The sequence below is a fragment of the Spodoptera frugiperda genome, chromosome 7 (genome assembly GCF_023101765.2).
Source record: "Spodoptera frugiperda isolate SF20-4 chromosome 7, AGI-APGP_CSIRO_Sfru_2.0, whole genome shotgun sequence".
NCBI classification, from domain to species: Eukaryota; Metazoa; Arthropoda; class Insecta; order Lepidoptera; family Noctuidae; genus Spodoptera; species Spodoptera frugiperda.
The window spans coordinates 11,098,225-11,112,129 of NC_064218.1; the positions used below are offsets into that span (position 1 = coordinate 11,098,225).

Consider the following 13,905-nt stretch of genomic DNA (forward strand, 5'->3'; position numbering starts at 1 on the left):
TTTGATGAGCGCGGCACTTTTTGCAATGTCAATATTAGTTTATTTAAATATGATACTTATGTTTATACTTGTTTAAGTTGAAAGTTGTGTGCTTATGTTTGTATTCTAATATTTGTTCGGAAATTGTTTAGGTGACATTGTTTTAGTTAAAATAAATAATTCATCTTATTTTGGTTTATAAAGTAACTGCTTTGAGACTGTATCAAGTTTGATTTTCGCAACGCGAACGGGAACTTTATGCGATATACATATATTGTTGATTTTTCAAATCTTTCGTATAATAGTTCTTATTTAATAGAAAAATAAATAATACTTAATTCATATGTAAAGGTTAATGTTAATTGCATACGAATATTCATTAAAAATCAAGAATGTCAATGTTGCACTCAGTAAAATTTAATATGTATGGTCTTGAAAATATCTTATTATTATATCACGTTTGGAACCTAGGGTACAAAGTAATATTGTTTAAGTATTCCATACACTGTTACTGTATAAAATACTGAACAGATGCTATAGGGATGTCAAGGATAAAAAGAAAAAAGACTGAATTGAAAATAAGGGCTGATACAAGCTTGAGCGTTTATAGTTGATTGATTTCTCTATTTTTGCCGTAGGAAATAAAATTACATTGCCTTATACATACAGCAAAACTATTTAAAACAAATCTGTCCATGGCAAAAGACTTGTAATAAGTATAAGCATATAAGGTAAACGAGCAGAAGGATCATCTAATGAAGCAATCGCGACCACCCATGGACACCCGAAACACCAGAAGCGTTACAAGTGCGTTGCCGGCCTTTTGGGGGTTAGGAATTTAAGGGTTCTTGGGGAATCAGGGATTGGGAAGGAGGGTAATTGGGTCTCTGGTAACCTCACTCATACAACGAAACACAACGCAAGCGTTGTTTCACGTCGGTTTTCTGTGAGGCCGTAGTATCACTCCGGCCGAGCCGGCCCATTTGTGCCTAAGCATGGCTCTCCCACACTTAAATTTCGTCTATTTGGTTCTTAAATTACCCGCGGGAAGAATAGTACATTTGTATGTACTCTAATCTGCCTACATCATAAAGATATCACATATACGACCAACCAACAGCTTTCACGATATTAACCTTTATATAAACATGCCAGTCACGTAAAGTAACCTTTGAAAATGATATTTTTTTCCCTAAAATATTATCGTTTTGGCAACCCCATTCTGAATATCGTATAATCTGGTAACCCTGACCTTAAAGGTGTGTTTTACAAGCATACATACACACAGTTAATGTACAAACGAAAATAAATGTATAGGTATGCCATTGTTTTTAATGTATATGTATAAAATATTCATATTCATACCAATCCTTTCGATGGTACACTTTGGAACGAGCACCTCGCTTCACTGACGGACAGACTGACAAACTACCTATTATAATTTATGTCTTTATTTATTGACATTTAAAACCTCCAGAGTTCTTCAAAGGTCCACCTATTGAACTGTACTTTCCAACCAACGTGCCAAGCGTGGAAGATTATGGCAAAGTTTTCTTGTTTCTTTTAACAGTTATCTACAGGTAATGAACAGGTCCAACAAGTCTATAGTAGCCCTACCAGTTGTAGGGTGACTTTAAAACAGGATAGTTTGCTTTGCGTACCTACGTGACTAGATGCATGCATGAGATGGAAGCTAGGAGGCGCCATGTATCTTCCTTCCCTATTCTATTTATATTGCAATTTGTTTAGTTAGATTAGTCCAGTATATGGCAATAGGCTCACCCCCTATTACATGGGACTTATGACACAAATGGTGAACAGTGGGTGTCATTGTATAGCGGCATTATGTGCCGTAATGTGCACCTCTGCCCACCCCTTCGGGGATAAAAGGCGTGACGTTGTGTGTGTGTGTTTAGTTAGACTTACACATATTGAAAAATTATCGTACATAAGCCGGACTTAATGCTGCATTCTCTACCAGTCAACAACTTCATCATCAGCCTGTTTTCGTCCACTGCTGGACATAGGCCTTTCCAATGGCACGCCACTGAGTTCGATCTTCAGCTCTACGCATCCAACCACTACCAGCCACCTTGCGGATATCGTCACTCCACCTAGCTGGAGGGCGCCCTACACTACGCTTGCCTAGACGCATCATCTTACTAAAATAAAAATGCGAAAATTTGTGAGTTTGTGTGTATGTTTAAGCAATCACGTCCAAACGGCTGAAGGGATTGGAATTAAATTTGGAATGGGCACAGTTTATATTCTGGAATAACACATATGCCACGGCTTTTATCCTACGGGAATGCACTTAGTTAGCAATATAACGATTCGGCTTCCCAGTCCCCTTCGCTCCGCACTATAGCCTGAACCAACGCCGGACGCGAGAAATCGCCGTCACCAACCGATAATTAGGTGATTGGAGATGAAATGGCATATCATGATTGTATTTAAATTTCCGTCAATTTTCCAAAAAATCCACATAAATTAAACAATATCTAGGAAGTAAATAACAATGATGTAGTGACAAAGTGTAAACATAATATAATATATGAACGAACCGTAAAATGTATTTAACAATACGTTATATTGTGGACTAATGACGATGTAAGGCCACTGTCGAACCTCGCCTAAGGTCGGCCGTGAACACGATCATGCAAATTAGATCAGGGTTCGGAACTCGTATGAAATTTTGAGAATTTTTCAATAGAGATAACTCGCTGAAAAGTAATTTCCAAACCACGTTTGTGGACGGATTCGGATATCCGGGTTAATTCGATTAAAACGATGCATGAAACGTTCACAGTGTCGTTTCTCTCTTAATACTTGCTACTCATGACATATAGTACAGGTCCTAGCATGATTTGACTAGTCGAGTTACCTATTCAAATAGGTATGTCAAGCCAAGTCATTTGATATGTCTTACGACCGTAACTACACAAAAATCTATTATATAAAAATAAGTCTCGTTTTTCTTCCTGACGCTATAACTCTATAATGCACAAACCGATTTCCACGGTTTTGCATTTGTTGGAAAGATCTCGGGCTCCGTGAGTATAAACCTCCGAGAGTATAAAAGCAATGAATTTCAGGAAAAATTCAAGAGAAAAGCAGGAAAACAGGGAAAATCATTAGTGACGAAACGGATTTCGCTAGTAGTCAAGAGTTTGCTAGTCTTTTATAAAACCTTAAGTAGAAAGAGACTTACATTTCCATGCGAAGGTGCGAAGTCATGTCGAAGCGCTAATATTCGCAAGCGCACTGTCTCCCCGGGCCGGTAGCGCGCGCGTTCAGTGGAGAGCACCACCACTCGACCGCTGGCGATACGGAGAGGAACACGACGCTCCCATACGCATTGAGCTTCTGGGTACCTAAGCGAGAGAAAGATCTATAAACTATTGTTTTGGGAATAAAATGGATCATGCATACAAGCATTGTCGAGTTGCTAACACAAAGCCATGTGTATTGTGAAATATGAAAATTATGGTAAGTATCACTTATAGAAAAATGTTTCTGTTAAAGTGACATAGCATAACTTTTTTATTATCTTTGATTTTTTGGTAGATTGGTCAATTGGTAAAGCAGGCAGGCGATAAGTTATCACGTGATGACATAATATAGTTCTAGTTATTCCCAGCTTACCTGATGTTCACGACTAAGTCTGCTTTAGAATTTGGTAGCAAGGGCACATTAATGTCCAAACATCCACCATCACCTGCGAACAAAATGGTGATTAAGTAAATAAATGTAAATGTGGGAGAACCATGCTTCAGCACGAATGGGCAGGGTCGACTGGAGTGATACCACGGCCTTACAGAATACCGACGTGATACAACGCTTGCGTTGTATGAGTGAGGTTACCGGAGGCCCAATTACCCTCCTTCCAAATCCCCGATTCCCCAACAAGACTTAAATTCCTAACCCCCAAAAGGCCGGCAACGCACTTGTAACGCTATTGGTATTTCGGGTGTCCATGGGCGGCGGTGATTGCTTACCATCACGTGACATATGTATATCATCATAAAAAATGATGATGGTATTAATCACTAAAAATCAAAAAGACTAAGTAATAAACAAAACCTTACCTGCAGCAAGCTCCCTAGAAGCAGTCTGTGTTTGCCTGTCTTCTGTCATCAAGGTGAGTGTCATGCGAGCTGGTCCCTCAGTGTAGAACCTGGAGATACAGGCCCTGTTCAAGCTGCCGGCAGTCAGCACTCCCGGGGCCAGGAACATGTGGTTCCTGTCTGTGCACGGGTTGCTGGAAGAAAGATCTTAATGTTATCTGGTTATTTTTATGAAAGAGTGCTTTATACTCTATGGAGAGTTCGGAATTTCAACGGGATCTAAACCATTTTTTTATGGTATAAGTTGGTAAATGAGCACACGGATCACGCGCTCGCCTTTTGTAGGTTAGGTATTTAGGGGTTGTTGGGGAATCGGAGATTGGGAATATTAGGGGTAATTGGGTCTCCGATAACCTCATTCACACACAAAACGAAACAACGCATGATCAGGTAGGTACTTTTGAAGCAAATAAGTCTAGCAGTCTGTCCATCAGTGAACCTAGGTGCCCGTCCTAAATTGTAGATTCGTATAGAGATGAACGAGCAAAAAACTCCATGAAACATTTATTTTTCTAGTATCTCTATTTATTTTTGAACACGTGTTCCAGCCATCCTGAGTAATACATATTCAAATCACAATCCATTTAACAATACTTAAAATACATGTCTCACAATAATGCCAAAGACAAATCATAAAACAAAAACCTTTTTTCAATAGCCGAATGGGCAAAAAACCCCATACTCCACATGAATTCTATTTAAATCCATCTTTGATGGCGAGTACCTACACCTACATAACACTTATGTTTTTATTCTGTGTCTCATATCAATAAACCGAGTACATACAGAGTCGGATTTAGGTAGGTAGGTACTGGGTACTGCTTGGGTACCAGGGGCCCTAGGTTTAACAGCATTAAGTTAAGGACACTGGTTCTAAGTCACAATAATAACTGCACAGTTGGTGCTGTGGTTGGGCAACCGGCTGCCGATCTACGTGTAAGGGTTTGATTTCTGAGCGAAGCAACTCTTTGTGTGATCCACTAATTGTCGTTTCGAGTCTGTGTGTCATGTGCATGTGAAATTGCATGTTTGGGGGGCAACTTCTTAAAAAAAAAAAAAATTATGAAGAAGAGGTTCTTGCTAGTCTTTTGACGTGGGCAGATTTGATTTGGACAGTTTTTGTCGGTTGTCGAATGCTTGGAAAGAACTATTCCTATTACGTACCTACTTTTACTGCATTTTTGATATTGCCAGTAAAATAATTAATTGTATAATAAAAGGCGAGGGCTCATTTTAAAAAGTTATTCTCCTTAGATACATATAAGTACAAGAACTCATAGTAGATATGTTATATTTTCGTACTATTATATTATATCAATGGACTGAGAGACAAGCAATGGGCCCCACAAGTTAACAGTTCGGCTCTGGGTTGCCAGAGCCGAACTGTTAGCTTTGTTGCTAACTAATTGTTGAATTATGAATACCATGGAACAAAAAAATGATGAAATCAATTGAATACGTGTTTCCTTGTAATGATGAGCATAAAAATCAAGGTCCCACTGACCTTCGCCGTCGTTACAAATATGTACTACGATGATGATTTAATGATTACCTTTAATTGTTTTTTTACGATTACGATTTTCTATTTCCATTGTTTCCCAGATGGCTTTTGTAAGATGAGTTCAATAGATGGTATTATTAGAACTTATGACAGGATATTTACCATGTTTATTCACTTCGATGAGTTTCCGATATTTCTAATAATAGTGTTAGTGACCATGTCAGTTTAAAAACTTATATCAATAGATGGTGTTCTTATAATGTCCGTTTAAAGAATATCAGTTCTTTTTTTTCTCTCTGTCTTACTGTCTCATGATGTCCATCAAAATAGAGTTAACATTTTTACGTGGGAGAACCATATCTTAGTAAGAACACGTATAGGTGAAGTTACTAGAGACTTAAAGCAGAAGATCTTACGATGAAGTTGGTGATGATGTTATTTTTTTATGGAATAAGCCAGTAAACGAGCTAACGGATCACCTGATCGCCGCCCATGGACACCCGAAATACCTGAGGCGTTACAAGTGCGATGGCCTGACCTTTTAGGGGTTAGGAATTTAAGGGTTGTTGTTCGGGAACCGGGGATTGGGAAGATTGGGAAGGGGGGAATTGGGCCTCCGGTAACCTCACTTACACAACGCAAGCGTTGTTTCACGTCTGTTTTCTGTGAGGCCGTGGTATCACTCCGGTCGAGCCGGCCCATTCGTGCCGAAGCATGGCTCTCCCACACTTAAATAACTAACCTAACTATTGCAATTTCAAACAGTAAACAGACTACTTAGGTACGGTACTAAGATAGTACTTGCATTTCCTTTCCCGCCCCTCCTATATCCTGCAACATGGCAACATCTAAAGCATCAAGTTTCATATAATGACCGCAGCATGAATCGCTCGTTAACTTCTTCTAAGAACCACATCTGTTTGTTATTAAAACAAGCTACCGGCGCACGCGCCGCCAATGTTTAATGCTCACGGCGATTCAGATGAATGCAGCCGTCTGTGTATGGAGTGTTGGGTATTCTGTTAAGTGGATTTACGGAAATAAGTTACTGATCTTCCTTAATTGGAGACACGAGCACCTAGCTTCACGGACAGACAGACTGACGGACAATTCAATTTGACGTTTCTAAAGTGCCTAATTTAGGATTATTTGAAATAAATGCTTTGACTCTGACTTTAGTTTTTTTTTGTGAGAATGAAAAATTATGAAATAACAGGGGTAAAGTTCTCTTCAGACTCTTGCTGACTAAAACCCCCCGTTTCAAATTCTGCCTTATACACTATACACGGTAAGACTAATTTCACTCTTAAAAGCCTTAAAATAAATTTTGAATGGTCAACAATTTGTGGATATTCGTCTTTAGTTCAAAGAAAGTAGCAGAGAGGTCTGATGCAGTTATGAAACTCTCGTTTCAAATTGAAATTCACTGGGGGAGGTCTACGTGCAGCAGTGGATGTCTTGCACATCGGAAATTATTTACAAGATATTTTTTAAGACAACCACCTGATTGATCGCTAGCGCTGTTTCACGTCTGTTGTCTATGTAGATAAAATCACTGTGGTCGAGTCGTTCTATTCGTGACAAAGCTTAGTTCTTCCATAAAACTTTGACCCTTCGAAAACACAAACAAGGAGTATTCTAACCTCCTTTTAAGTATTGGAACGTGCGGATAACTGTTTTGATTAACTTAACATACTATAACCACTTCTACAGTAGCTACATATACGTCTATTACGCATACGGTCTTAATATGGAGTCTGTACCCTTAGAACGAATTTTATTTGCTTTATTGACACGGGAGCGTGTTTTGCACTCTGATTGGTTGATTTATTCAAGCTGGCCAACCAGAGCGCCGAACGCGCTCTCGTTTCGATTACTTTAAACGTAAAGCAAACTCAAACTAAGGGTACTGATTGGTTGGTTTATTCGAGTCAGCCAATCAGAGAGCCGAACGCGCTCTCGTTTCGATCTCGTTGAACGTAAAACAAACTCGTACTAAGGCCTTTGTACTAAGATGCCGATGAGTCATGTCGCAGTATTAGTAAACAGTCAATTTAAGATGTATTGTATTGGTATTGATGTGTGTAAACTGTTTTGAGTTTAGATAGTTAGTCGAGTGGTCGCGAGCGAGAGGTTCCGGATTTTCTATTGTCGGCATTAAGCCTCGTCTCCGCTAGGAAGATTTTTGTCGAATGACATGACACACAAAATTTGAAAATGAAACTACATCATTGGTTCAATATCATTCAAGATGGTTAGACAAGAAACTATTATATCGTTTCAGTTGATTTTGACTATAGTAATATTAATCTATCTCCACGCCTTTCAACATTTTTTTTATGGTATAAGCCAGTAAACTTACAGACGTATCCCCTGATGGTAAGCAATCGCCGCCGACCATGGACACCCGAAACACCAGAGGCGTTACAAGTGCGTTGCTGACCTTTTGAGGGTTAGAAATTTAAGGGTAGTTGGGGAATCGGGGATTGGGAAGATCGAGGAGAGGGGTAATTGAGCCTCAATCACACAACGAAACACGTTTCTGTGAGACCGTGGTCTCACTCCGGTCGAGCCGGCCCATTCGTGCTGAAGCATGACTTTTGAGCTAGTACTATAAGTTAGTTTCAAGAGTAGCTTTGCCAACGGTTTCGTAGTTCCTAATGTTTCGTAGTTTCTGGGATAAAAAGTAGGTAGTAGGCAGTACGCTGTATTATTCCTGATTATAATCTCTCTCCATGGTAAATAGTCATACATCAGTGGCTTTTTCATGAACAGCTATTCTCACATACTTTCGCATTAATTTTAGGAGTAAGATAAAATAGAATAGTAAGTGTGACTTTCCACCAGAAATGCAGTGGATGCGTTTAGCTTTCATCAATCATATTTTTTATTAGTACACAAAGCTTAGCACTAGTGGAAATGGATTCAGCTAAGCTATGTTTTTTATATGGAAAGATGCGTGCTATGGATGCGTGCCATGGATGCGTGCTATGGATGCATGCTATGGATATGTGCTATGGATGGTTCCCTACTATCGATACATCGCATACTCGAGGTGCGCATCTTCCTCGCACAACTACATAGCTTAATGCTTAAACCTTTTCCGTGCGGAAAGTGCTTAGTATCAATGGAAACGGTGACATAGTTTCACAGCTTAGCTATTACATCTTCGTAACAGCTACATAGCATATCTCTGAAGGAATAGCACTTAAGACTTACCCTATTATGTTTAGAGGGTGCTCAGGCTCATTATAACTGGAGCTGACCAGCCCCAGTGGCAGTATGAATAGCAGTAACCACCACATTGTATAGTCCACGTCCAATTTCAGTCACAAACACTTTAATTCTTAGTAAATATTTTTTTCTATCACATTCTTCACTAGTTAATTAAATTTTTCATAAGAGTTTTAACTTCTAATAGGCTTTTTATATGTTAAAATGTTTGTAGGTAAAGTTAAATAAATATTTTTTTATGTTTTAGTATTTAAACAAACATTTCTGATAGATAAAGATTGGTTGTTTATTTTTAAATTTGGAAATTAAACTGATTTTAATTTATTATTTTTTAGTAAAAATAAACTTGATTAATATTTACGAATCACATAGCAACAATTGTATTTTTAGGAGCAATGTTTTATTTATAATTCTTAATCTAGAGCTGAGTAATAAAAACTATTTTTATTGATAAACAACGGTTATTCGTTTATCGCGAGTGACGCCATTTTGTGTTTGGTCGCAGTACGTCCGTAAGAGTGCGCGCGCGCAGCAGACTAGATGTTGTACGCATGCGCGAAAGGTCGGCGCGCATCGCGAAAAAGAGAGAAGCGCTCAACATTTTTTCGCTTTCAATTCAATGGTAAAAAACGAAAAGAATGCGCGATTCTTTCTCTGATATCGAAGCAGTTTTGTGGTGTTTCGATATCCAATGACTTATATTATCTACAATTTCTTTATTATAAGTACACACCAGGGAATAAAGATTTTATAGTTTTCGATTCAAATACTCATTATCATAAATTATTACGTTTTATTCTGATTGTGTCATTTTATTTAGGCATCACTGACATAAAAAGAAAACATTGGGGTCGGGAGAAAACGTGAACTTGACAAGGTATAATAATAAATTGTAAATTGGTAGGTGTACCTGGACTTGTCTAGGTATCACTCAAATTGTAAATTGATAGTTATGGTGACATGATAACTAATATTTTTCTTTCCCATATGACATTATGAAGAGACCTTTTTGGAACATTTACAGTTTGATCATTTATTTTATCATTTAATTATTTTAGTTAATGATCATTTATTTATTTATTTTATATCTATTTTATTTCACACACAGAAACTTATTGTAAAATTAATTTGATTTATTTACATTCTTACAATAAAATTATCTCTGTGATACAATTATGTACATTAATAGACAAAGTTGCGCGCCCCTGGCTAGGTTAATAGGTCGATCGTCGACCGGAGTCCATACAATTAATTGTTCTGCTACAATTGTTTGTCACCGCACATTGAAGGCGGCTGGAATGTCCAGTAGTTTATATTTAACATCATTCGACTATCAATACAAACTGTTTTGTCTTGCACAAATACTCTTGTGTCTTTTTAGATGACTATTGGTCGGGTAGTTCAAAATAACTGTTTCTAAAGGTCTTCTATTCTTTCTTCTGGGCTTTTTTCATTCGTTTTGGGGATGGCAATAACTTTTTATCGTTTTAGTGCAATTTACTTGGAGCCACTACCATTTCCCCTCAATAGCCCTTATAAGTGGTTCCGTATTCTTGGTTAAACCTGTCATAGTCAGATTTCTGTAATTCCTAATATAAATGTCCCGATCAATTTCATTAGAAATTCAGAAATATTATAATACACAAGTGTGTGCTAAAACACAGGTGCAAAGTAATATATGAATTTACAAACATAGCTACAAAATAATGCGAACTATTTGATTATTATTGGTTCAATAAATTATCTAGTATTTTTTGTTTGTTATTATTAGTATAGTTTGATTGTATTCGTTCTAAAGAAAGGAATAAGCTTCTTATATTCCCGTACATCACACCTTTTATTCTCAGAAGTGGTAGGCAGAGGTGCACATAAAAGTACCTGGTTCTTTTATAGCTTCTTTTTTAGGGGCGAAAATCATCCAATGTCTTCTCCCGACTTGGGCGAGGCGAGTGTCAGACTCTTACTAACTAAAAACCACCCGTTCCTACTTCTGCTTTTGGAGCCGGAGACCCGGTAATACGCTAAGCTGTCCGCAGCTCTGGATCTGGACTACAATAGGTCTACAGTCCTATAACTAGCTACACTACGATAGATTATAATATATTATTTGTAATATCATGCAAATATAGAGTCGGTTCGTGATCTGAATTCTAATTAGATTTCACTTTTCATATGTAGTACTTTACTTACACTTTCAAGCCCTGTTGTGTAAGCTATGTCATAGGTTCTCTGTCAGTACCTAGGTTATAATTAGATGCACTAAGTAGAAAGATTTATTATTATGTTGTTTTTTGAGTTTTGCTGAGTTTTCATAATATGACGTGTATTGTATTGTATGGCGTTAGCAAAAAGTTCGTATTTTGTTAAGGTTAACCACGATTTTTGTAGATAAGTGTGTCATTCTTATGTAATCTTAATCAACAAGAACATTTTACTTCTTGAAATGACCCAATTGTGATTTTATTTATAAATTGATGATTGATGATAGGTATTTCCCGGAGTTATGGACTACCTAGCGGGTTACCCGGGCGTTGGCTCGAAGAGCAGAGTTCTTACTGACAAAAAAATACTCCGTTCCTACGGTGGTTTTTAGTTAGTAAGAGTGATTCTCCCTCTCGCTTGATCCAAAGTGGAAGAAGTCACCGCCCAAAAAAAAAAAAAAAAACTGATGGCCGTTTTCACTAACCACTTCTATTTGCATGTTATTAAATGTTATGTATAAAAGTATCGCTATCTAAGCTAAGGGGTTTCATAAAATTTAAGTGAGTTTGGTTAAAATGGTTGTAGTCTCCTTATTTGATAGCCGCACACAAACGTTTAATATAATACTTACCAATACATTTTTTACTAACGTCATGTGAGTAATGAGACTATTTCGACACTTTCAGACTAGGTAGGTAATAAATAAGTCAATTATTAGATTCTTTTAAACTATTTTAATTTTAATTAAGAATCTCCATTAACATTGTAAAATTGTTTTTTAAATTGTATTATGTAGTGTCTGCAATCTGAGCCATCTATCTTCATGTTATGGTAACTTGAAACCGAGCCCGTACTCTCTACCAGTACTTAATCTTTTGTCTGCGCGGTGCGATCTAGTTTCCCTAGTTTTGTATAGATGGCGCTGATTTTAACTTCTGTTAGTTTCTATTTCTTACCCAGATATTTACAATTACATGGACAAGAACTATAGCTTTATTTACACAGGTCATAAGATTTATAAGTGTAAATTTTAAAAGAAAACAATTGAATATACGTTTTCATCGAACGTTTGCAAACAGTGACAGCTAAATATGGGGTCCTAGGTTTGATTCCAGAGTCGGGAAAAGCAAGTCGTACTCTTCTGCCAAACCTATTAGGAATAAAAGGCGTAATGGACTTACTATTTATTTAGTTAATATAAATAAATAGTAGAACCCTAGAATCCTAAGTTTCTTCACCTCCTAATCCCAATACAGTGAGATAACAGCGCAGGTAATTTAAACTAACTCGTAATCCCCAATTAGCATCATAATGATCGAGAATCGCATTGGAAACTCGATTAAAAAGTTGCCCGCGATCGGCCGGCGAACCGTTATATTTTGAATGTGGAACTTTGATCATTATTAGCTATCCAATATGGCCGCCCAGGATTTGCAGTAAAAAGGAATTAAATCGGGCAATAAAACGGTTTTTATGTCTCTTCTAATAATAGGTTTAATTACTCTCTGTGTTTGTTTGTTGAATTTGTTCGATATTGGGGTTTTATTAGTAATGATTTGGATGTAAATAAACTCTTAAAACATTACCCTTTCCTACAGTCTGGAAAAAAGTATTTTATGTAAGGTATAATATATAAATAATGTATAATATTAAGTGTATTATATTAGCCTAATTTTTATTATTTAAAATTATAAAATCAGTTTATTTTAAGTTATAGGTACTTATATTAAAACTGTTTTCAAAGTGTATCAAAATTCGTACAGCAATTTCGGCGATCGCGCGCCAGTGACAAGCAACTTGTCTTTTAACGTCACATATCCGAATTAATTTAAGTTTCTCAATTTTACAAAGTCCACATAAACAATTGAATTGAAACAAACGGGTGTACGCTTTGACTTGGTAAATAATTAGCAAGTTTAGCGTGTACAGCGAAAAATGGGCGAGTCCATTGCTTGGAGCAGTTTGCAAATCGAGGGCCATCAGTTTTCTTGGAGATAGTACTTAGATTGTACTGTTTAAAGAAAGAAAGGGAACCAAGGAATCTTCTGATATAAATACTGCAGAGAAAATGTTTCTTTTTGTGGTATAAGTCGGTAAACGAGCAGACGGATCACCTGATGGTAAGCAATAGCCGCCGCTCGTGGATACTCGAAACACCAAAGGTGTTACAAGTGTGTTGTCGGCCTTTTTGGGGTTAGGAATTAAAGGGTTGTTGGGGAATCAATGACCTCACTCACACAAAGAAACACCACACAAGCGTTGCTTCACGTCGGTTTTCTGTGAGGCCGTGGTATCACTCCGGTCGAGTCGGACAATTCTTGCCAAAGCAATTTATAAGAGGAGAAGCGATACGATTGCCATACATCAGGTGCAATTTTAGGCTTTGGAAGTTAGAAACTTATGTTATTGTTTAGTTTTTACTAGCATGCTATCAACGGGGAATCAATCGAGCCGCGTATAGTGATTTTTGGATTCCTAAGATCCCTAAAATGTGACTTGGCCGGTCTTTTTTGAACACTCGACTAATAATGCAGTGAAGAAGTAAATAACAAATATCTATTAGTTACAATAAAGTCTAGTACCCGTAGCATGGTTATGGCAGCTACCATTTTAATTTAAATTGCAGCTTCATGTTCATTATTAAAGCGCAAACGAATGTTACTCGCAATTCCGCCATTCTCGAACGAGGGGTCATGTTGATAAACAAATGAAATGCATTTTAATTAAATAAAAGTACAAGCGGAGCCGGTATAATGGCTAGTGTTGTAAAATAAAGCCAAGTGAAAAGTGGACAATAATAATTAATTTTTATTTCGGCGACGACTGGCTACCCAGCGTTCAACGCTTGGAGTGTTGCCAGGT

The 13,905-nt window shown here is 37.4% G+C and overlaps 1 protein-coding gene across 1 annotated transcript in view; it reads right to left on the reverse strand.

The window, feature by feature from the left end:
- The window catches only part of LOC118266212 (pregnancy zone protein), a 37,363-nt gene extending 27,988 nt beyond the window's left edge, over nt 1–9,375 (reverse strand). The window contains 4 exon segments of the mRNA XM_050695097.1: nt 3,191–3,353; nt 3,625–3,697; nt 4,068–4,240; nt 8,827–9,375. Coding sequence (XP_050551054.1) covers nt 3,191–3,353; nt 3,625–3,697; nt 4,068–4,240; nt 8,827–8,912 — 495 coding nt within the window. The 5' untranslated portion in view covers nt 8,913–9,375.
- Nucleotides 9,376–13,905: the final 4,530 nt, after the last annotated feature.